The sequence below is a fragment of the Melopsittacus undulatus genome, chromosome 4 (assembly GCF_012275295.1).
Source record: "Melopsittacus undulatus isolate bMelUnd1 chromosome 4, bMelUnd1.mat.Z, whole genome shotgun sequence".
NCBI lineage: Eukaryota > Metazoa > Chordata > Aves > Psittaciformes > Psittaculidae > Melopsittacus > Melopsittacus undulatus.
The window spans coordinates 91,272,563-91,296,233 of NC_047530.1; the positions used below are offsets into that span (position 1 = coordinate 91,272,563).

At 45.2% G+C, this 23,671-nt stretch overlaps 1 protein-coding gene across 8 annotated transcripts in view; it reads right to left on the reverse strand.

The window, feature by feature from the left end:
- PAX2 (paired box 2) overlaps nucleotides 1-23,671 on the reverse strand; it is an 84,211-nt gene that overhangs the window by 17,896 nt on the left and 42,644 nt on the right. For 5 of the 8 annotated variants that reach the window (XM_005153881.2, XM_005153882.2, XM_013130224.1 and 2 more), the window contains 2 exons: nucleotides 8,034-8,209; nucleotides 6,090-6,216 (listed from right to left, as the gene is read on the reverse strand). In XM_005153881.2, the coding sequence (XP_005153938.1) occupies nucleotides 6,090-6,216; nucleotides 8,034-8,209 (303 nt within the window). Of the gene's footprint in view, nucleotides 1-6,089; nucleotides 6,217-8,033; nucleotides 8,251-19,904; nucleotides 19,939-23,671 lie in introns of all 8 variants that reach the window. The other 3 variants (XM_005153879.1, XM_005153880.1, XM_005153884.1) reach the window with 2 other exon arrangements.

Genomic DNA, 23,671 nt, shown 5'->3' on the forward strand with positions numbered 1-23,671 from the left:
TCACCCTCAGCCATTTGGTCTTTGGGAAGAGTAGTAACACCTTTTGCCTTTCCAAATTCCAAGACTAGATAAGAAGATACTATCTCTTCTTAGGGGTGGGAAACAGTTGATGAAATATGGAGGTCCTGCAGACTTCTACTTTTGTCAGTTCCTTGTCTTAACTAGGGGAGAGGCTTGCTCACAGAAAATAACCTCCTTCATTTTGATGAGGCAGGACAGTAACAGCCTTGTAGCAACCACAAGAACTATTATCATACTTCACAAGAACTCATATCATACTCATATCGTTTTCACAGCACTGGGGCATCCAGAGACATTCTCAGCAGGCTGTTGGACTGCTGGCAGCAACAGGTCTGCATCTGCAGGATTTGCCATCACCAAAGCCAATCTGCGGCCCATAGCAGTTTATTAAAGGGACTTTCTTAAGCCAGCTCAGTCAAGCCCTGACCAGAGCCGTTGCTCACTGATGTCAGAAGCTAAACTAGATTGGAGCGAGACAGCATAGTGATATAAGTACAACTGAGTGTAATGATCAATTTTAATCATGATTTAAAACAGCAAGCTGGATCAAGTTGGTTTATCTTTGCTCTGTGAGGCTGTTTTCTAAAAGGGTGAATTTTATGGGTGGTAACATATTTTTGACAAATACAAACTTTACACAACATGGTTATTTCAGTTTATGCTAAGTAGATGAACTGCATCTGTGCACGTTTATTCAAGCAATTATGTTGCTTAATATAATTTGTCTTTACATATTATAATATGAGAAAATAGTGAATGATGAGTTCATATTATTATTATTTTATTAGATTACTAACTTTTTACTTGTGATCTGTTTCAAGTTATATTTGGATGGAAATTAGAATTAAATTTAAAACAGTATTTGTAATTATTCATGCCAGTTAAATAAAATGACCACAAGTTCCTGACTTCCTAAACATACTGGAACAGAAAAAGCAAGCTTTTCTAAGAAGGTTGCTTTAAAAATGACTTATTAAATGAAGGAAAGGGGAATATATAAAGAGGAATTTGAACTGATTTCAAAATCCGATTTTAGAACTAATAGATCTCATCCTTTCACACCAAGCTTAATTCAGTCACTGGCAGAGGAAACAAATGCTCCTGCTTTTCCAAATCCTAGTTTGTTTCTTACTTTTGAATGACCTGGTTATTGAACTGAACAAAATTCTCTTTGTTCATTCACTAAGCTGAAATGAAGGAAGTAATATATTTTCACCTTGCAGGAGGCTGGAGTTCTCCAAAGATTGTTTATCATTTCAGAAAAACTTTGGATCCATGTTTGGAGCCAGTGATTTCCCCATCCTTAGCATCACAACTTTCATAGAAATCAGATGCTGATTAAGTACTATTTTTGTCTGTCTTTCATACATAAAGTAGCCTTTATGTCAGTAATTCTGAGGGGGGTATTTTTGCATACATTCAGGGATGAATTAAAAAAGTTAACTTAAACTGAAAAAAATCTGACCTCATGCCAGAGAGGGGAGGTCTGGAGGAAAGTGAGATTGATGGGGTTTGTGCTTTGTTGGTGCCTTTTTTTGGTGTATTGTGAGTTGTCACCAAGACCCTGAATGATATTCATTGCTTTAGGGAAAAATTTGTTTCCCAAAAGGAAAGAAATATTTTTTATACAAGACATGGTAGCTGCTCTGGTGGGTGGTGATGATTTTTAAAGTAACCTATTCCTGTTAATAGGTGCTAACCATAGAACAGAAGCACTCAGAAATCTCCTCACAGGAGGAGAAGGGGACACCAACTCCATTTCAGTCTATGGTGGAAGTTCCTGAAGTGCTTTGTCTGCACTGTTTTTCTTGGGCTTGTCTTTTACCTTATCTTTGTAGATCTCACTGACTGTAGTGGGCTGGCAAGTTCTGTTCAGTCATAAGTGCTAGGATTCAATTAAGGGAAGTTTTTCTTTAAGTTTTTGTAATTTTACAATCCACCTAGTATGTAAATCCTCCCCTATAGTAATCTGTTAATAAGCAAGTTTCAAACAGTACATTAAAAGTCAATTGTGTTTTATTTCCCATAGTTGCTCTCTGTTGAGCAACTTCTGGGCTAGATAATTAATTTAGAACTCTGCTGTCAAACTTTTAATCTAAATCCCTGGAACTCAGAACCTGTTCTGAACACACCTCACTTCTTCCATGCACACCTATTCCAAAATATGTGACTTCTGATGGTGCTTATAGAAGGAACTTAACCTTTGTTCTCAAAGGATTCAAAGCTTCTGTGAACAACCTTGTGCCTTTAGAGGACTCCTGTTGCCAGTGTCAAAATCTTAAGGTTCTCCTCCTCTCACCTCTTGGGTGTTAGCTACTGAGTACCTTCCAGACTCAAAGATCTGTGGAAACTGCTGAATAAAAAGAAAGCTATTGAAGTTTTCTGTATTTACTTAGCCCTGTGTAGGTGTTTGTATTTGGGCCTGGGCTGTTCACCTTCAATAGAAATAATTGAAGAAGGACATCTCTGAACAACAGAGTTCTTGTCTTGGTGTTCAACTGCATGTACTCGCCTTATCTTGGAATGTTCAGGCTTGGATTTTTGCTTCTAGGAAATCTGATTGGTGTCCAAAGATGCTGTCCGAGAAACTTTCAAGGATCTACACTGTCTATCTATAATGGCTGTACAACATCAAGGCAAGATGTAGCTGGTCTACTGGGCTTTGTGTGAAAGAAGAAGTGAGGTGGTGCTCTCAGGCAGCTCTTAAGAGCTTTCTCTCTTTGATACTTAACAAGGAAGTTGAAAATTTGTACATTGTTCTGTATGAAGTACAGCGGGAACATGTTTCCTAGCCTAGTGCCCAGCTAGGCCCTAAGTGTCATCTTGTTCATGGAAATTCCTTGCAGATACTTAATGGGGAGAAATAAGGATGACCTGTCTGCTCCATAATAAACAAATGTTTTTGTTTACTTGCTTTAGGAGGTGTGAGTAATAAATGGACCATCTAAGGTGCATTAGAATAATCATTTGAAAGGGAGTATTTGATATTGGCAGCACTGGGCAAGGCCATGCTGTATTTAAGTGTGGTGCTAAGCTGCGCATTGAATCGATGCCAGGACTTTGAGGAAGACCTTCCTGCACATTGGGGAAGTGGCTGCCTATTTTGCAGCATTTCTAGCTCATCAGTTCTAGGGAGCTCACAGACAGATCAAGGGACTTCAGCAACATCTGCACTTAACTATCTCACTGCATTCTAAGATTTTAAGGAAGGACTTTCTCTGAAGGCTTCACAGAGGGCAAGAACCCAGTGCCAGACAGCTTTGGTTTGGAAAGAGCTAGTGATGCTTTTTTTCTGTCTGGGAAGACTGACCTGAGAAGACTTTCTTATAGACTGGGCTAAATTCGCATCCTGAAGTGACTGCACATGGAGTTTGTATTCTGCATGGGCAGACTTGTTTCACATTTGTTTCAGATACCACCTGGGTTCACAGACTGCTCTAGGACAAGAACAAAGAGGCATTTCAAAGATGATACTATAGCAGCAAAACAGACAGCCAGCAGTTCAGTACTAGCTATTGCTCCAATAACCCTTCCTGGGAGAGGGATCTGGGTGACAGCAAAGAAACCTGCCTGCTCCCAGCCTCTTCCTGAATTTCCTGGCTAGGGTAGATCAGGAGGCAGCACTGGGTTCCTCAGCTCTCTGGTCCTGAAAGCATTATCCAGCCCCACAGAAAACATACCATGAATCATTCATCTTTAATAGATTATGCAAATTGAGGATATCAGATCGATGAAGATCAATAACTGCAACCATTTAATTGCCAGCAAAAACATTTTAAGAATGAGCATTATCTGAAGTCCTTTCTTGGGTAATGGCACCATTAATCCAAACATTGGATCCTGGCCTAAGTGTAAAGGAAAAAATCTCTGTCCCTCTTCCCCTTCTGCCTTCCAGGGTGTTGAGAGTTTTTTTTCCCCTTTCCATTTCCAGTTTCTGAGTTTCCCCATCATTACCACCAGTGAACAGCTCCTGATGCTAATAGTTCTGCTTTTGTTACTCTGCACTGATTGAAATGTCTCATACAGATTGAGATGTTAGTGCTAAGTTGCCACCTGGGAATGTCAAGCTGGGTCTGAAATGAACTTTTCTCACTCTTGGATCCAGATGGATCAGATGGGGATGTTCTTGAGCTGAGCTGGGAGTGTTGCAGGAAACAGAGTGGGAAAGGCACAGGGTGGGAGGACATGAGAAGATTTTCTGTCTCAGCCCACAGCGTCTTCTGTGAGGCCCAATCTGTCTCCTGCTGTCCCCTTGTGAGAGTCTTGTCCAGTGTCCCAGGCCTTCAGGAATTCTGCTCCTATTATTAACAGGCTAGAATGCACCATCTTCACTTAGGCAGAAGGACTAAAAAGAATTATTTTAATGCCCCTCTGAATCTTAAATTGATTTTAGGCACCTCACCTTCACATCCAGCTATGGGGATCTTCCTGCCATGAAGGAAAGACAGTACTGCTCTCCTACTGGCTTTGCCCTCCATAGACCATAAAGTATTTCCTGTAAGAGATGGAGATCTACTAAATAGTAGATGGGTGCCAGCTGAGTTTTGTCTTGCATATGCAAATGCAAATATAATGGAAGGTGAAACAATTTTGCCACAGCTGAGTCATTTTTTTTCTGGTTGGCTACAAGGATCCTGGATCAAGTCTGATAGCAGGAAAAGCCATGAAAGCCTGGGGATGTCACACTTTCTGAACACTCCCTAAATATGCAGTTCACCTTCCCATGGTTCTCCATGATATTTTGCAGACCACACACTTGATCTTCCCTGTATTTGGGGTAACTGTTGCTGATGCCCAGTCCCAAAGTTCCTGGTAGCCAAAAGTTGCATGCAACAATATGCCTTTGTTAAGTGTTTGTTGAACTATGAATGACTGCCTGCCTTGGCCATGAACTGCTTTGACCAGAGGAGCTATTAGCTGGGGCTTTTGCAAGAAAATGTTGAGATACAAACTCCAGTGCTCTTGATTCTTTGCCATCAGAGAACAGCTTTTTGGCCAAGAGGCAACAGCTCATTCCCTTGCTTACAGGACTTTTGCCTCTTTGTCATGAGTTATTTGTCAGCTTACACCATGAGTTTTCCAAAGGGGCCAAAGCAGCTGTAGGAAACAGAGGATATACGAAGGAGGGACAAGTCACTCAGGCTTCACCAGCTGCTTTAGCTATCCAGGAGGAGATGTGCACTATATGGTAACTGTGTGAGCAGGGACCAGTGGCAATTAAAGTCTCAGAAGGAGGTCTGTGGCACCAGAATGTCTCCTCAGAGCTGTAAACATGTACAGGGCAGGCAGTCTAACACCTGTACCAGGATGGCATGCTTGTGGCCTCAGGACAGCCCTGTGCTGCCCAGGCCTTGCATGTGACCGCAGAAAAGAGCAGCCGCTGCAGAAATTGCTTTCTCCTTCTGTGTATCCAATTCCTCTGCTGTCATGCACTCGCTCTCATTTCCTACTCTTCCAGGCACACCTGAGTTTAATGTCCCCACATGTGAGGGAAGGGGGGAAGGTTGTGAACGGCTGCTGTTGGCAAAAGAAATTTGTATGCCCCTTACATATAACATCCCCTGAGGTATATGGGGGATGAGAAACTCGTGGGCTTGAGGAAGAGGGAGTTTAGCAGTCACCATTCAGCAGACTTCAGTATGTAGTTTTCAAATGCCCCTTCCCAATGCCAGTGCTGAATAAAACTTAAGTTATTATTTCTTCCAAAACCAAGTTCAGATCACGGGTAAGCCACGACCCTCTTGTTCTCAGACACAAAGGAAAAATTCACAGTGCTTATTTGGATATATTTGTCCTCCACCAACATCCATCCCTAAGGCCCATCTGGGTACACAAGTTCCCGATGCACGCCTGGGTTTGCCTGCCTTTGGGTCACACCTCTGGGTGTACTCAAAACTGCCAATACTCTGAATGTCAAGCTCCTCTTTAGCCCTTACGTCCTCCACAGTCTTTCTGTCTATTTCCATGTTTGCCACAGAGGGATATCTTGCATTAGCAGAAAAAGCAGAAGCTAATGGTGATGAGGGAAATTAAAAAGCTTGGTTCTGCTGTTTGGTCAGGCAGCTTACCGGTCACCACAGGGTACGTCTGGGGTCCTGACACATTTGTCCCCAGGTCTGGGTTAGCAGAGGTGGATAGACTTGATTTGACTTCATCGAGACCAGGGGTCAGAGCTGGGAGGGAGTACTCATTACCCTGGGGAAGAGAGGAGAAAGACAGCTCGCTGTTGATGCACCGGGAGAATGGGAAGGGTGTACAGATGGGGGGGAGGAAGAGGAGAGATGCAAACCCCTGCACAGATGGAAGAGGAGGAGGAGGAGGAAACAGAGAAGACAAAGTGACAAGAGGGTTGTGAGGGGCTCTTGGGATGAACTATCCCACCCGTCAGTGTGCTGCTGTGAAGGGGAACAGGAGTGAGGGCTCCTGCTTGTTAAGTGTGGGATGACCAAGCCCACATTCAGTGCCTAGGAGATGGCTGCCTGTGCCAGTCCAGGGGAGAAAAAAGGGGAAATCCATGTCCCTTCCTCTTGGCTGAGCCGGGAGGTGTTTGCCCTGATGACAAGAACTGCAGTGACATGACTGGAGCAGGCAGCCTGTAAGAAGCAGCCAGTGTTGGCCCACTGTAGCCAGGCTGTCTGCAGAGTCCTCTGCCTCCCCTCCACTGATACCTCTGTCCTAGCTCTTTAAAAACAAACAAAGAAGCCTCATCCCCTGCCTCTGTCACTCTGTGCATTGGGGTATGAAATTGGGGAGGGGGGAGCCACATGGCTAACAGAAGGGTGGGAGGGGGAGAGCCATTGAATCTGAAAGGGTGTCCTGTCCGAAAGGCTCTGGTAATTGCCTTTTTATTGTGGCAGCCTCCGGACCAGACGCAGGAGCTGGGGAGACCAGGAAGGCTACAAAACAGCAGGAAAAGTTGCTCTGATTAATATTACGTTAAATTAAATCTGATTTTCTGCTCTTTCTGCTCTGTTTTTTTCCATGCGCTTCCCCAGCACCCTCCCCACATCTCCCCCTCCTCCAGCGGGCTCCCCACATGCTGCCCCCTCCCCGCCCCTGTCCCTGCTTGGCTAGGACTGCCTAGTCATTTCCAATTCCTTCTTGTATTGATCTTCCTGTAGAAATCAGTTTTGTAATTAGCTGCAAATTAGGCCTTCTACTGGGGGTGAGCCTGCCCCCTGATTTATCACCAGAGTAATTCGCTGTGATCGGAGAGAAATTAAAATGAACTCAATTAGGCTTCGGATTTGCTTTATGGGCCCTGCTCAGAGTTTCAGGGGGAAAAATGACTGTGCTGGTGCTTAATAGTCTAATGAAAGTAAATAAAGGTTATTCATTGTAATAAACCCAGGGACTCTGGGATGAAGGGAGTCCACAGCCAGCCTCTCCTTCTCTTCCTTTGTTGGTTTATGGCTTGGGGCGGTTTAAAAAGACTTTTGATTTTCATTTTATTAAGACAAACAGCTTTTGGGATAAAAGGCCAAGGAGAGCGGGGGAGTAAGGGAAAGGGGGGCAGAGCTGCAGAAGTGCAGAAAACTAGGTTGGAGATGGGATCAGTCTCAGCTCTGGGCCATAAAGGAAAATGCTCCATTGAAGCCCAACCCTGCAGCTCACTGGTCCCCCATGTGATATGAGAGTGCAGGAGTTTCCAAGCAGGGCTTTGTGCCAGTGAACATGCATGGCAGTGTTTGCATGGTCATGGCAAGAACACACCTGCACACCTCCAGGTGTGTGCGCAGAGGGAAAGGTAGACATGGGGATTTAGGGAGAGCACAGTGTGCACGTATATGGCAAGCTCACAAGGGGAGACAGAGCTCATATATACACATGAATCAGCACAGTGATATATTTAGAACTAGGAGGTGCTGTAAAATGTAAATGTGATGTATGTGCAATTACAGGTTAGGGTGAGAACAAGGGGTGAAGAGGGAGAGAGTGATTTTGGTGAGGGAAATCTCCCTGCCATCATCCTATGGGTGCCTCTTGGTCCCCATACCAGGCTAGGCCCTCACCTGCTCAGATTTGATGTGTTCTGATGTTTGAAAGACGTCAGGGTAAGAAGGACGCTCAAAAACTCGATCTAAAGCTTCCAGCTGCTGCTGGGTGAAAGTGTCGCCTCGAAGGTGCTTCCGCAAACTGTCCACGCTGCTCTGGGAATCTCCGTTGGGAACTGAGCCCTCGGATACATCTGCAGGGCACAGAGAAAACAGGGAGTTAGCACCACCCTGGCTTGGATCAGAAAGGGATGCAGGACAAGGACAGAGTGGGAAAGAGTGGGCCCTCCACCTCCACCCAGGGAGCTGTGCTACTCCTGTGGGAAGAGGAGGCTGCAGGGACCAGAGGGAAGCCCCCTTCTGTCTGCTGGGGCAGCTGGCCTGTTCCCATGGGCTGTGTGGGACTCTGCTGCCCAGGATGAGTAAGGCTGTGGAGAATGGAGCTCAGCTCAGAGATGAGTTTCGGTTCCAGTGATTTTCCGTGTTAAAAATTGCCAAATCTCTATTGCTGAGCATAAAATGGGAGCAAAGCACAGCGATTAGCATCGCTAGAAGGCTACTGGGGAGGCAGCTCACAGAGAAACCAGAGAGCTGAGGATGGACCTGTACTGGAGAGGGCTGAGGAGGCCTGGAATTGAAAGAAGGCTCTCTTACAGCTTGAAAGGGAGTCAGTCTGTATTGTAGCTCCCCAGTCTCAATCAAAGTTTTATCTTGTCTCATAGCCCAGGTAATGGGCACCTAGGGTATAAGGGGATCATCTCATTCTCTCATCCCCCTCAGGTAACACAAATGATCCTGTTCCTGACTCCACATTTCACCAAAGACAAGTCACTCTCTGTGGAGTGTCTGTCCCATCCAGCATACGTTGGTTTCTGTTATGATCTCTATCCCCTTCTCCTGTGTGTAGCTCATGATTTATCACAACCCATATCTCTGTTATAAAATTCCCTCCAAAATGAGATTGAATCTTTGTCTCTGTCAGTCCCCCTTCCTATCCAAGCTGAATTATTGTATTACAAAATCTAGTCCTATTCAGTAAGAATTGGCCTTCCTGGTGTTCCTTTGTCCTTACTAGGAAAAAAGCCTTTTTCTGGTAGAAGCCTTGCATCTCTGTCCCTGCAATAGCTCTCTGACACAGTCCAATCTTAGTGCAGTGCATCCTGCCATGTTCCAGGTGTCTCTCTCTATTGTGCCACACCATGTCTCTTACAGCCCACTTAACCGCTCCCAGGTGAGTCCATTATAAATGCCCTGCCCCATCCAAAGTGAATCTTTTGCTGTGATAAACCATCTTATCACCCACCTGGTTTTGTTGAGGCTTTTTTCTCTGTTATCCCCACCTCAAATGAGGTGCATTTGTCTCAGTTATAACCCCTTTTTATCTGAAATGAGTGAGTCTTCTGCTATTAGCATCTGTCACATCCAAGGTGAGTCTGTCTGTTATAACCTCCTGTCCCAGCTGAAGTGAATCTTCCTTTGTCATAATCCCTCATCTCATCTGAGGCATGTCTGCTCATTATAATCTTCTCCAACTGTGCTGAGTATCTTTCTGCTGTCACCTCTCAGCCTAACTTTGGTGAGACTGGTTATAATACCCTGTCTCATCCATGCTAATATGCCTCCATACCCTCGATGCTGAATCTCTACCTACTGTGCTTCATCAGACAGAAGTGTGACTGTCTTATCACCCTTTCTAACCTAAGATCAGGTTCTCACTCTGTCGCTGCAATTACCTGCTCGGTTTTCCACTATTATTCCTCATACTTCAGCCTTCCTTAGTGGCTTTCAGTCTGTGAATCTCAGAAACTTGCTGTCTGTCATGACAGTGGTTGAGGGACCTGTATAGATCCTTTCCCTCCTTCATGCAACTGTGAGGTGCTCATGGGCACATGACGCTCCCAGGAGCCTGGAGTGGCATTCACTGTGCAACAGCCAGAACCATACCACTCTGCCACTTCGGCTTTTAGCTTATGGATGGTGCCAAGGGGTATTTTCCTGGCACAGTAATGCCTGACTGGTGGCCCAGAGTTATAACTGAGCCTGCTGCCTTCTGGCTATGAGATATATCCGTTTATAGGTGATTATATGATATGATATAATCAATAGTACATTATATACAGTAACGTAGTACAGTACCACTCGCAAGACCATGGAAAATATTACATATTGATTTGTCCCAGGCAGCAGCCTTTCCTCGAACAGCCTTTTCTTTTTCCTTTCCACTAGCCAGAGCAGAGCTGCTCACTGGCACTGATCCCTGGCATTTTGTCCTCTCCTCAGGCATATTTGCATGAGGGAAAATTCTCAAGTTCCTGAAAACTGGAGTTCATGACAGATTCAACTAAGAGAAAACAAAACAGGCTTGGTGGACTGCACACTGTGTGTGTCATTGCAGTTTTTGTGGTTTAGATGGACTGGGCTGTTACTGCAGGGGCTGGCTTTCAGAAGGACTAGGGTAGCTCAATGCTCCCAGTTCCAGTAGGAGCTTCCCTCTGGTTCTCCCTGCAGAAAGCTGGCACAGAACAAGTGGGTCCAGGCTTGGGGAAAAAAACAAGTGTTTCTGAATCAGCCCTTATTGCAACCTGTCTGCAGCCTGTGAAGCTCTTTGTCTTTGAGGATCTTTCCATGTATGTCAGTCAGTGTGCATGACTGTGCACACCACGATGCTAATACGTGTGAGTATTTTTGCAGTAGATTATTCTTGTATTCTTTAGGTTCTGCAACACCGTACATGCCTGAGAAGCCATTTGTCCACAGCGACGGGTTTAGGCTATATTTGATTTTCCAGAATGGCAGCTCTACAACATGCGTGGTGTTTGGGGTGAGAGGACGGGTGCTCACTTATCCAGTCAAACTTCTGTTGATCATCATTAAACCAGGTTTTACTGCAGTGCATTACCCTGGGTGGTTACACAGGTTAGTGCATATGTGCACATGTGTTTGCAGTTCCTGTCTGCCTGCAAAGCCCTGTGCACGTGTGTCTCCTGGGTGTGCACAGACCATGCCTTTGTGTGAAGAAGCTGAAACCACAGCTTTTCCAAGCCGCTGTAGGAGTCTCTTTTCCTTCATTTATTCAGGGGCCCTTCAGTTCTTGACAAATCTGTCACTCTAAATTTGCGAGAGATTATGGTGCTCTCTCCCCAGCACGGAGAGAGGTGATATATGATATCTGCTGCCCCTATTGATTGCCTGATCTGGTGGCAGAGGGCTGGCGAAATGAACTTGAAATGAACATCATGCCTCAACTCATTGTGCGTATAATACACTACTTAATCCCACATTTTTGAGCCGCTATGGAATTCAATTGATCAATCATGTCCCTCTGATAGTACTGTTTTAGGGGTTATTGCTGCTCTGCTCACTGACCTTTCTATTTATTTATTTATTTGTGTCAGCGTATGTGTGTGTGCGTAAGTGCATATGTGTATTTGGGAAACTCAGGACCAGCTGATAAGAAAAGACCTGTGTAGTCAGTGGAAATAAAAGGAAGGGATGAAGGGAGGAGAAGTGGAAGGAATGGGGTTAGATAAGAAATCAGAATGATCAAAGCAAGCAAATAGATAGGGAATGATAGGGAGAGGTGGAAAAGTTGTAAGGAGAAAGACAATGCTTTAGATGGGAGCTCTGGATGTGTAGGGGGGGCTCTGCTATGGCCTTGGCTTTAAAATCTGAAATAGAAGAGAAACTTCTGACAGGGGTCTATAGGCTACCTCACAATGGACCTTGTCTGAACAGCTTGTGGTAGTACTGGGCTTTGTAACGGTAGGGTACACAGATCCCAAACTTCACAGAGCAATAATATGAGCTGTGCATATGGATTTTACTTAGGAAGCAGAAAAAGTTTCACACAGATGATCCTGAAAGACAGATTTATATGTCTTGTGTCGCTAACACTGAGATGTTCACAGTCACGGATCATTATATTTTCTTCAAAACCAAAGGTTTGTAAATCCCCTGTGTTTGTTTTCTGGTGTCAAAACCTATAGAGGATGCATTTTCATTCTTTCCCTGAAACTGCAAGGGACAGACACTTATATCTGGTTTTAGATAAAAATTGAAGTTCACACCTCAGCATATGGCTGTGAGCTGGACTGTCAGGAGAAGCCTCAAATATCATAATACACAAAATATGGGAGCTGACAACTGAGTGGATTTGAGCAAAGGTGGCAGGAAGGAGCAGAGAAGACCGTGGGGAAGACATGGTGTCCATCAAACAGCTGTGGATGAAAGTGAAGGGGGCTCACATGGAAAATCTGGTTTGGGAAAGACTAGCAGATCCCATGAAGAATGCCACTGAGATGGGCAACAGTCACTTCAACTGATGAAGAACAGTGCTAGGAGTAAAAGCTTAAGGGGTGGGGATTTGCCAAGAAAGCAGATGTTGGAGGGTTGCTCTGGTGAAGCAAGGCTTCAGCTGCAGGATGAGTCTGGGGATGCCACCTAAGTAAATGTGCTACTAGTGCTATTAGGTACCATCACTACCTTTCCCAGTTCCCTTTTACTGCAGAGGGAACCTTTGTAGTACTGTGACACAGGGACACGTTTCTCTTAAATCAGAAGCATCTCAACAAACAGCTTGAGAGATTAACCATGGCCTCAGTCACTGCATCCCTTACAAGAGCACACAGTTCCTATCAGCATGATCCCGACTGGCCTTGTGCATGTGACAGGAAACATCTCTCCTCCCAAGGGGCTGCCAAAGGAGAGCACACAGCTCGTGTTCAATGTAAACCTTCGACACAAGACATAGAAATGCTCCACGGGTGTCACAGAAGTATCCTGACAGGTAACAAGGAAATGCTGTGCCAGAGGACATGGAAACAACCTGAACTACCTCTGAGACAGGGAATATGCCTGTTAAATAGCTGCAAAACAAAGTCTCCATCATGTACATGTAGCACAAAGCAGCATAATACAGTTACTTCCCTACCTACAGGTAACAGAGAGGACCTTTGCTCAGGGTGGGATGTGGCCATCTCAACAAATAATTCAGAAGTATTGATGATACAGGAAGACCTTTGTGGCACAGAAACATGTAGGAAGATCATGAGCTGTGCAGGTGGCACACAAACATGGAGGTACAGTTCTCTTTTGGGGCAGGGGCTGTTACCACTCCCATGACATATCTGCCTGCTGCTACATAGGGCCCCAGTGTCAGCTGGGGCCTTGCAGCACTATCAGAAAAAATCACAGTCATAATAAAAGCAAATGTGACTGGCATGAGAACTGCCAGCCAGGTGACACAGCAGAACACATCTAATTGTCAAAGCCTCCAAGGGAAATGCATCTGTCTAAGGCAGCAGTGCTGAGCTGGCAGCTGCAGTGCCATCCCTCTGTGCCAGGGAGACAGCCCTGTCCTCTCCTGCAGCCTGCCTTTGTTACCATCCCCGCTGCGGTGCTTTACCTAGAGCAGCCCTGTCCCACTCTCTGGGTACTCACGGCTACGTGTGCTGCCCTTTCCCAAGTCACCCTTTGTGTTAAGACTGCTCTTTTCCTTTATCCGATTTCCCTTCTCTTTTTTCCCCCTCTGATGTTTTCTCAAGTCCCCATGCAGCCCAGGCCTGTCAGGCAGCTTTCCTGGCCATCCCAGGGGGCCTTTCCCTGCACCGCCAGTTGTTGCAGTTTCAAACTCAATTGTTCTCCTCGGTACTGAGGCAAATGGAGTCATTAATTACCTTCTATCGGCTGGGCCGAGTTCAGAATGCGATCGATAGCCAGTGCTTGTTATTCACGGCAGCCAGCCCTGTGCAGACCCTCACACTGCATTCGGCATGGGTCCAGCCAGGAGCCCAACACTATCAGATCTGGGCTTCAGACCCTGGTATCAAGCTCCTGCTGGGAATAGCAGACCTCCTGCATCCCTGCCTGAGCTGACCCCAACGAAGGGAGACATCAAGGAAAAAGACCTGGCTGAGGGAGCTGATCACACATTTTGAGAAGTGTCTGGTTCTGGTGTCCTGGTCTGCACAAGCTGATCCAGTCTGGTTGTCACAATGTTTCTAGAGACTCTGTGTGCATCCTCAATGATTATTAAACTAATACTGTACTCCCCACTCTAGGGACAAGGGCAAGCACTGGCAGCCCTAATCTGGAGATCTTTTCACCTGTGCAACTTTCTTGCCCTACTCAGTAGGGTTTGGAAGAGGAAGGCTGTAAAATTTGGTTTACATTTCCTTCCAGAAGACATTTTTCAGCCCTTTGGGCAGCATGAAAGAAGGCGTCATCTCCAGATGGGTCAGTTCTATAGTTCAGCATGTAGTAATGCTGCAAGAATTGGCAGGGCTTTGATTGTGATAACTGAATGGGGAGGAGAAAGATGAACCTCGAATTCAGATGGAAAGGATCCCAAATGAGTGCAGGATATTGATGACAGAGCATAGTAGGGGTTGGCAAGGTTCAGCAGTGCATAGAGAGGGAGTGGTACTGGGGATCTATATTGTAGTAGTGAAAGAAGATACAGTACAAGTTCAGGTTATTTACAGTATCCTGAAGAAATAGGTATAATGGGAGACAAATGCTGGAGTAGTATCACCTCAAGGAAGTATATCTGCCTTTGTGAACTCAACAGTTGGTCAGATTCCTGTGTCCATTTGCCTCAAGAGAATCTACAAGCCTGAATTTGAGTATGCTAACTGATGGTATTGTGCTGGTCAGTGTGTCTCTGTAATTTAAGTGTGTCAGCAACATATGAACTGTGTGTATTTGTTACTTACATGCTCAGGCTCAGAGCGGAAAGGCTCAGAAACAAAGGGAATTTACGTTTTGAAATGAGGGTATAGCTCTGATGAGGAATCAGTGAGCAAGGAAGGCTGCTCATGCAGGGAAGTGAGCGTGCCTGACCAAAGAGTGGGATGTGTGCTGGAGCCTGACAGCTGGGGTCTGCAGTGCTTTTAACACAGGGGTTGTGTATGACAGAGCACCTCAGATGAAGCAGGAATGGGCAGTGCAGCTTTAAATGCAAGGCTTACATGAGCAAAATGGCAATGCTCAATGAGAATGTAAATGAAATGAATTGTGTGTGCAAATGTGTAATGAAGTGTGTACTCAGATCTGTCTTGGATTATCATGCGAGCATGCAAAGTGCATTTAAGGAAACGAGTGTGTGTATGCGTATGAAAATCATATGTATTTACTACAGCATCTAAGTGTATGATTGCAAATTCAGCCCAGAGCGTCTGGGAAACTAAGTCTGAACAGATTTAGGTTTGTGTGTTAGGTTTTGTATGTCCGGCCTTACTGAATATATCAGTCAAGGCCTTTCCAGGTGTTAGGATGCAAGCAGCTACCTCAGAGGTGTGTGCAGCATATACTACATACAGCATGTATGGGTGTGCAGATGAGGTGTGGGTTTGGGTAGTCTAAGCTGGTGGCTTCTGTGCAAGCAGTCAGCACAGCTTTGTGACCTTTGGGTAAGCTGGAGGTGAGTGAACATACTCTGCTCTCAGCCAGGTTGTTGGAGATACACAATTTCCTTACCTCAGAAGAGGCACTGGGGATTTATACCATTGTAATGAGGGACAGAGTGTAGGTCCCATATCTCCTGGTAGCACTATTAAGCTTGACTGTTAGCCAGATAGAGATGCAGCTGCCTCCAGCACCCAATACACTTGCTTTGTTCATATTGGCAGGGTAGCAAGCAGCACTGTCATATAACGGGCCAGATCCTCTAGTTAGTGTAAATCTGTAAGTCTCTTGCATTCAATGATTATACTGATTTACACTTTCTGAAAGTTATCAGAAGGGTTACCCTGATTTATGCTGTTGTAGTGTCTGCAACACTGCCTTTAGCACAGAGCCCTCAGGGAGAGCTGCTGCTGCAGGGAAACGGGGCACCAGGAGCTGTGCTGTTCCCTCTGCCAGGGCAGAAGATGTTCTTAGCATCACTGGCATGACTTAGCCCTTGCCTCTCATCTTCCTAAGCCCATTTGTTGGGGAGCTACTTCTTGTCAGAATCCCCCTTGGTGAGCACATAAAAAAGAGTGGCTTTTGTTAGCTCCAAAGGACAGAAGCAATGCAAAAAATTACATCGCATGCAGCCCTAACTATGCTTGTTTAGAGAAACTGCTTGCATTTATGAAGTCTTTGGTGCGGAAAGCAGGGTTGCAAATGACTGCATCAGAGCGACAGTAAAGGCCATTAATTTCCTGTTATGTTTTCCTGTGTTGGGGGCTTTATTAATTTAATTTTACACTGTCGAACAACAGCGAGCGCTGACACTGCCACACTTGGAGGGTTTTTTTTCTCTCAAGCAGTGCTTTGCCTGACATGCAAATCAACACTGCTATGAGGGCTGCTAGAGACAAGGGAGGGAGCACAGAGCTGGGCTGTTCCTATCTAGACCCATATCCTAGTCTCTGGGAGATCCTTGAGGTTCCAGTGGAGCACACTGGCACCTGAGAGGCCACCAGTGCTAGGTCTCAGCAGAACTGGATCAGGCCATGGAGACCTCTAATGCACTGTCTAGAAAATATGAATTCCTACTGGGCTCCATTAGCTTGGTCCCTCACTAACATGCCTCTTAATACCTCCTTTCCTTATGTTTCCCTTGCTTTAGACTTCCCATTCCTTTAATTCTGCCTTATTTTCTCCTCATACACTCTTTTACTTTAACCTCATGAGTCAAAGAAGGCTGTGCCTGCCTCTCAACCAGATGCTAGTGAATCATGTTACTGGAAGCTCTTCTGAGTCAGCACTAAACCAGTGCTCAAGCAGAGTGTTTTTAGAGCTGCCATTTTTGACGTGCCATAAAACAAAGGCTCCAATCATTCAGAGTCATTAAAATTCCCATGGCATTTTTTGCAAGAGTGCAGACATTAACCTGGCTGTCCTGAACAAAATCCAGCCTGAGTGATTACCCACAGCATATCTTAATTCTCCCGTGGTTTCATTTGGACATGGCACAGCAAAATTTCACAGTTGATGCTCTGTATTGTTCAACATCTGCCATGGTCCACCTGAGAGTCAGCCACATTTCAATGGTAAATGAGATCTTAAGAATGGGAAGGTTAATAAACAATATATGGTACAGGATGGGTAATTGCAGAATGCCATGCAATGAAAGAGCTACTGGCTTGCAATATGCAGCAATCTGCTCAGACTGCCACCATGCTCTTTTTCTTTTTGTGTGCACATTCCTATAATAAGTGTAAATCATTAACAGAGCATTTTGCCATCTTTTTGTATGAGCTCATGAAAAAGCCCTTATTGGTAAATGAAGGAATCTATACTGATATGACCTCTGTAAAATGTATGTTGGAGATGTGTTCCAAATTGTAAGAGGTAATCCCCAAACAGGAGGGGGCCCAGTCATGGCTATCAATCAGCTTCATAAACAAGAAGCTGTGCAGAGAAGGGCCATAAGTGTCTTTGAGGGTTAGCTAGGGGAGGTTTTGGGTTTTTGTTTTTTAATTTGCTTGGATTTGGTAAAGTTGTCCCAAACTCTAGTTCTGATCTGCTTGCAAAGTCAACTCTTCTGTTCAGGGCCTACCTCTTCCTATACTAGATGCCAAAATGTAAAGCAAAAAACAACAGCTCCTTTGGGAAACCAAGCACGGAAGTGTACATGTCCTTTATAACAGCCTTTTCTAAAGCATCTAAGGGAGGACTAGGAGACACTCAAGACTTGATGGACATTTCATACACAATGACCACCTCTTTAAGGTTTAATCAGACAACTACAAACCTGTTGCGATGCAGATCCCCTAGCTGTAAAGCAGAATAACATCTCTGAGCTCCCAAAAAAAGGCAGAGCCAGTGAGAGAAAGAAATCCTGACCTACTCCACATCTAACTGGAAATATTGATACCCATGGTCTAGCTCCTGTTCTGGCACCGTGCCCCTGTGTGTTTTCCCGTAGCTATTGACCTGTGTGGGAAGAGGACTTTGTACCTTGAACCTGATGGGATATAAGCAGTAGGATGCTCAGATGGATGAAGAAAAAGCCAGGGAGAAATGTGGAACTAGGCATTATTTTTAGGGCACTTGACAAAACTCTGTCATTTTAAAAGACTTGAAATGAGCATGAATTGTATTTGATGCCTATTCAAAGTGTTCTTTGATTGATGCATGGAAAAATCACCTTCAAAGAATTATGGATGGAGACATAAGACAGACATATCTGCTGTGTCTTGATAGATGCATAGGTATCTGTAACTGCTTCTTTTAGGGTATCTACTGTAAACAGAGTTGTCCTCCATATGCAAGGTCTTAGAGCTTAGCCTAGCCTCTGCAGGCCAACACAAAACGCTGTTTGGTTCAGGCCCTGCTTTGCAGCTACAGAGGTAGCTGGAGGAAATCCAGTAATCCTTGGAAGGGTCTTAAAATGTTCACAAACTGCATTTTTCTTTAATGCAAGTTCTGGTGGCAAAATTGTTGGGATTTTTTTTTTCTCCCTTTCATTTGGGTTGCCTCCGTGCCCCTCATCTATCCAGCCAGGATTCTCACACACTAATCACTTGGTAAGATCTTGTTGCCTCCCCCCTGGGGTCCAGTGAAACAAGGCTGGAGGATCTGATGTTATCACTTAGGGAAGCAAAGAGCTCCTGCTTTCCTTCCAAGCAGCAGCAGCCCTCATTTTGGGAGAAAGATGGGTTTCTCTGTGGCCAAGACTGAGAACAATGTGCTTAGAGTTTTCCTTTAGCACAAGAAGACACCCCTCTATAGGAATAATTTACATCTATGAACAGCAAGCGATGCTTAACACTACATTGACATAGACATGGGTGTGCAGAGATAGCCAAATTAGGAGGTAATTGGTGCACTGGGGGTTGACTGTTGGGCCCCCTTGGCTGCTAGGATGTGATTGTAAAGAGAGACAGAGAGAAATAAAGGAAAGGGAGGGAGCAGAAGCCATCCTCCACCAACGCCTGTCTAAAGGTTGGGATTCCTGAGGCCGCTGTGTAGTGCTGTCAAGGTCAGCAGGTTCGGGTTCACTGAACGGTCAGGATGGTTTGAATTACTGGCACTGCCTGCCGATTCCTCCACTGATCATGATCCGTCTTCCAGCACTGGCTGCAGGATGCTGCTCCCAGCCATGTGCTGTGCACGGTGTGGGGCACAGGGAATGCAAGAGAGACGGTTGTTCTTGTTAAGAGCATAAGTTTTTTGGAAGGTTTAAGAAGCTGAGGCAGTGCTGAGGAAAGACTTATACTCCATGTGCTGAGCATGTAGAGACCAGGTTTCTAGAAATGGCAGTTCTGATCTTGTTTTCTTCTACGCAGAGAAATGCCCCCTGTAAGATTCTGCCCTTCATGAAAGACAGGAGAATGGATTGAACAGGGCCTATTCAACCGTTATGGGGTGAAAAACCTGTTGGTGAACATTTGTGTTCAATTCAATATAGGTAGGATGCTTTGTGAGCAAAGATGAACATGCGACTCTTTAGGTAAACCACACTGGTAGGACATTTTCTCCCCGAGCACACGTAGCTGTGTGACCCAGCTAAAGGACAGGAGTAGCCAGGCGTGTTTCTACAAGGCTGGCTGCAGAGAGGACCAGAAAGTGCTCAGAAAGCTGCTGGCCAGTGTGCACCCCAGCAGGCAGGCTTGGAGCCACTCACAGGGACCTCAGCAGAGGAGGTAGGGAGAAGCCAAGCCTGCAGGGGTGTGAGTATACACAGGCAGGGCTGCTAATGACACACGTGTGTGCCTGGGCTGACATCAGCATGCAGCTGAGTGCCTCTGTGTGTGCTGTACACATGTGCTGTCCAAGCACCCATAGCAGCAATGACAGCAGAAGCATGTGAGAAAGAACATGGCAAGAGAGTGCAACAAAAGGGAATCAGAACAGGACTGGTGGCTGTGTGGAAGTAGCATCCAGTCTTTGACAAGAACATCTCCACAGGCATCACTGACTGGCTTTCAGTGGTGTTGCAGTACAGAGGAATCTGACCCTCTCAGTCTGTGAGGTAGAGTGCTTACTTTTGCTTCTTTTTCCAAGGTTTGTTGTGTACCTCTGTGAGTCTAGCTCCTGGGTGCAGTCAGCTACATCTGCCTATAGCTATGTATACACAGCATTTGTACTCACACTTCTGCATCTGCCTACCATGCATATTTCTATTTCATAATGCTGAGAATTGAGCTGTAAGGGGCTGCCCATACCTGGTGCTCTTGTGCATCACTCCCAGAGCTCACCGCTCACCAAGACATGGAAGAGACCAGGGTTAATGTCATGATGTCTCCTCTATAAAAGGGAAGCTCCCATCTCTCTTCTAAGCTCAACACAGGTATTCTAAGCAGGTTTGCTGTGTGGCCTGGTCCCTGTGCATTAGGAAGTACATTGTGCCTACCATCACCTCTGCTCTTCACTCCTCTCCGACTGTAGAGCAATGGGCTCTGGCAAGAAGGGTCAGGGACAGTACCCAGTATTGTGCTGGTTTACATTAATGAGATACACACAGTGTAATCCAGCAATGGAATCAGCTCTACAAAAGGAGGTAATAGCAGGCTGCCATGAGCAGAGCAGCTCAGGTAATTGGTTTATCTATCTAGAAGCAGTAGTAGCAATCTCTGCACAGACAGAGTAGCAGTAAAGTCTCTTCCTTAAGGCTATTTCCTTTGTCTTTTCAATTGCTTGCACATCCATGAGAGAGAGAGAGAGGAAGAGAGAGAGAGCTAGAGAGAGAGAGAGGGAGAAATGTTAATTTGTGAATTAATGGCTTTTCTCAGCGGAATTGTAAATTCAAATGTCACCTCACAGGGTGACACTACGCTGGGCTGCTGAAGAAGCAATGATAAGATCCCCCCCATCCCCATGCCGACATATACCCATGTCCCTCCCCTCCATGAAAGATAGCTACGGAGTGGAACATGCTACTTTTAATTTGCAATAACACCACGGCAGAGGGACGCAAGAATGACTGCTTTCCAACCCTCCCTTCCACAGCAAGCCGGGCCACATCTTTCCCTTTCCATCTCTACCTCCTTCCACCCCCTCTTCAACCCCTCCCATTTTAAACTGAGTCCAAGACAACACATTATCTCAACTCCCCCCACCCCAAACTAATCAAAGGATGAGCTAAGGGAGGGCTCTTTAGAACGGATGCCTCTGCAACCCTCTCCTCTCCTGCAATAATCAGGTGAATTAATGACCCTGAAGTTAAAGTGAGCACTGATACTCGGGCGTTGTGCAGCGTAGGGGAGAAAGCCTTCATTGTTTTTGAGCAGGAGGCGGGCAGCAGCGAGGGAGATTCATGGATGGAGATTGAATATGCAATTTTCTTTCACCTTGCCAAGAGCTGCCCCTGGGCTGTGCCTGGCCTAAATTTTTTTTTCCTCTTGCCATCTCTGCCTTATCCGGCCCTCCCACCTCCCTTCCATTCTTTCCAGAAAATTACCTTCAAAATTGATTTCCACTTTTACAAACAAATATAATGGGAACATGAGGGGGGGAAAAAATCTTGGGCTGTGATGAATTAGTGCTGTCAGGTGCTTCCAAGTCTCCTTTGTTTTTGTTTTACTGCCCGTTAGGTTCTTTGTTTTTCCAGCAACTGGGAATAGTGCCCCTGCCCACACAGTCCCTATGGTCCATGGCTACCGTCATAGGATATGTCCATCACTTGATGTCATCACTGTGTTATCCCTGCTTTCCAGCACTGTGATGTGAACAGCCACTGCTAACAAACTGCCCCTGCTCTTCACACCAGGATGCAGGGGTTGGACTAGATAATCTCCAGAGGTCCCTTCCAATCCTAGCAGTTTTGTGATGCAACTGATCTCCTTGTGGAGACACTGCAAGTCCCACACTGCTGGTGAAATAGCTCCTACAGCCATGGTGCAGGCCATTGATTTCCCTCCGATCTTCTTCACCCTGCTCTTCCTGTTCTCCTGTGCCTCATTCAGGTGAGTCTCAGTGGAGGTTTCACAGCCTTCCCTGTTCTGATAGATCACCCTGGGTCATTGGCATGTCACCTTGATCCCTGTTGTACCTCAGTGCCATGTCACCTGAATTTCATAGCAGTATTGTGCTTATATCTCGTTGCCATGTCATTTGACCCCAAAATAGTGTCATTTCTGTCTTCCTCTGTCATGGCACCCTAATGCACTGTTATACCAGTCACCAACAACCCTCTAAAATACCATTTGCCTGCACACTGTCAGCTATTCCTGATCCCTTTAGCAGTTTATTCTGTCATCCACTGTGCATTAACCTGGGATCCTCAAGGATCCAGGCACCATGCTCCTTCCTACTCCCATGCTCTTTACAACCATGCAAAAATGCAAGTCACCTCCCTGAGTGCGGGCAAGACCCAATGTACAACTCATCTAGAGTGAGTAAGAGGATGCAGAGAGAGGCAGGCATCAGTCAAGCTCTGGAGCAGGCTCTGCTCAGGTGAAGAGCAGAACAGGCAGAGGCACTGGGAGGAGTTGTTGCTGCCTGACTCCTGCTGACACATTAGCTGCAACAGCCCCTCTCAGAAATGAGTCAAAGAGGAAAATCTAACCACAAATTAAATATCTATAAATAAACAGTCAGACAAACACACATTCATGACACTCACCCAAATAAACTTACAGGAAAGCTCTGCCCATAGGTAAGACTCACACAATCTAGCCAAGAACATTTAAAGACACAAGAATGTGGACTGGGACACAAGGAGGTACTAATGCAGGTTCGTGTCAATTATATGTAATTTCTGAATAAACAAATAACTTACAAAAATATACAGACACTAACTAAAAAAAAACCTGGAACTCCAATTCCTTAAATTCACAGAAAAATTAAATTATGTGAACAAATACACACTATTTACATAAATAAACAACCTTCTCACAAGCAAGAACAACCAATATATATATATATACACAACAAACACACAAATATATAACCCCAATGCAAATACACATCTGTACAAACTATATACAGAAGTGCACAGCACTAACAGGCTACATACTCATATCCAGCAACCACAAAGATACAGTGATACTCCAAGTATGTAACAACACATACACGCAGAATATACATACAAATATGCAACATTCACATATATAATCCAAATGTGAATACAAATACCTAGCATTCATCAAAGTACATAGCACTAATACTGAGCCATACATGCCCAGACATTCATATGATCCACAGAATGTATTCTTCTACTAGGCAATATTATACACAGCTTAACATACACATTTTCCAGGTCTCCATAGGCATGCACAAAAATACGGGTCCAACCTGCCACTCACTCCAGTATACAAGCACAGATAAGGGATCCTAACACAGAAATACAAAAACAAACAGGCGTGCATTTCTAGACACAAATACACAAGCAGAGATGCACACAAATGGAGCTGAAGCCAGACCAGCTTGTCTTCAGTTAGTACAAAACCCTGCCAAATTAAGCAGCACTGTAAGCTTTAGAAGCAGAGCATTCTGTCCAAACTGCTTTCTATGATGTAAGCTGTTAACTCTCCCTTACCTGAAGTGCTCCTGAGCAATGCGTACCTCCACACTCCCAGGATGTGTGCAGACACACATACATACAGTTTCTCTTGCTTACAGATTGACCTCCAGATTTGTGGTGCAACAGCCCACATTTCTTGTAGTGCTGTGCTGCTTATTCATCGTCCTCTCCTTTATCTGGTTTTCCCCTTCTCTCTTTTCCCGCACATACTCTCCCTTTTCTTACCATCCTCCTGCAGTTTGAGAGGTGCAGGATGAGT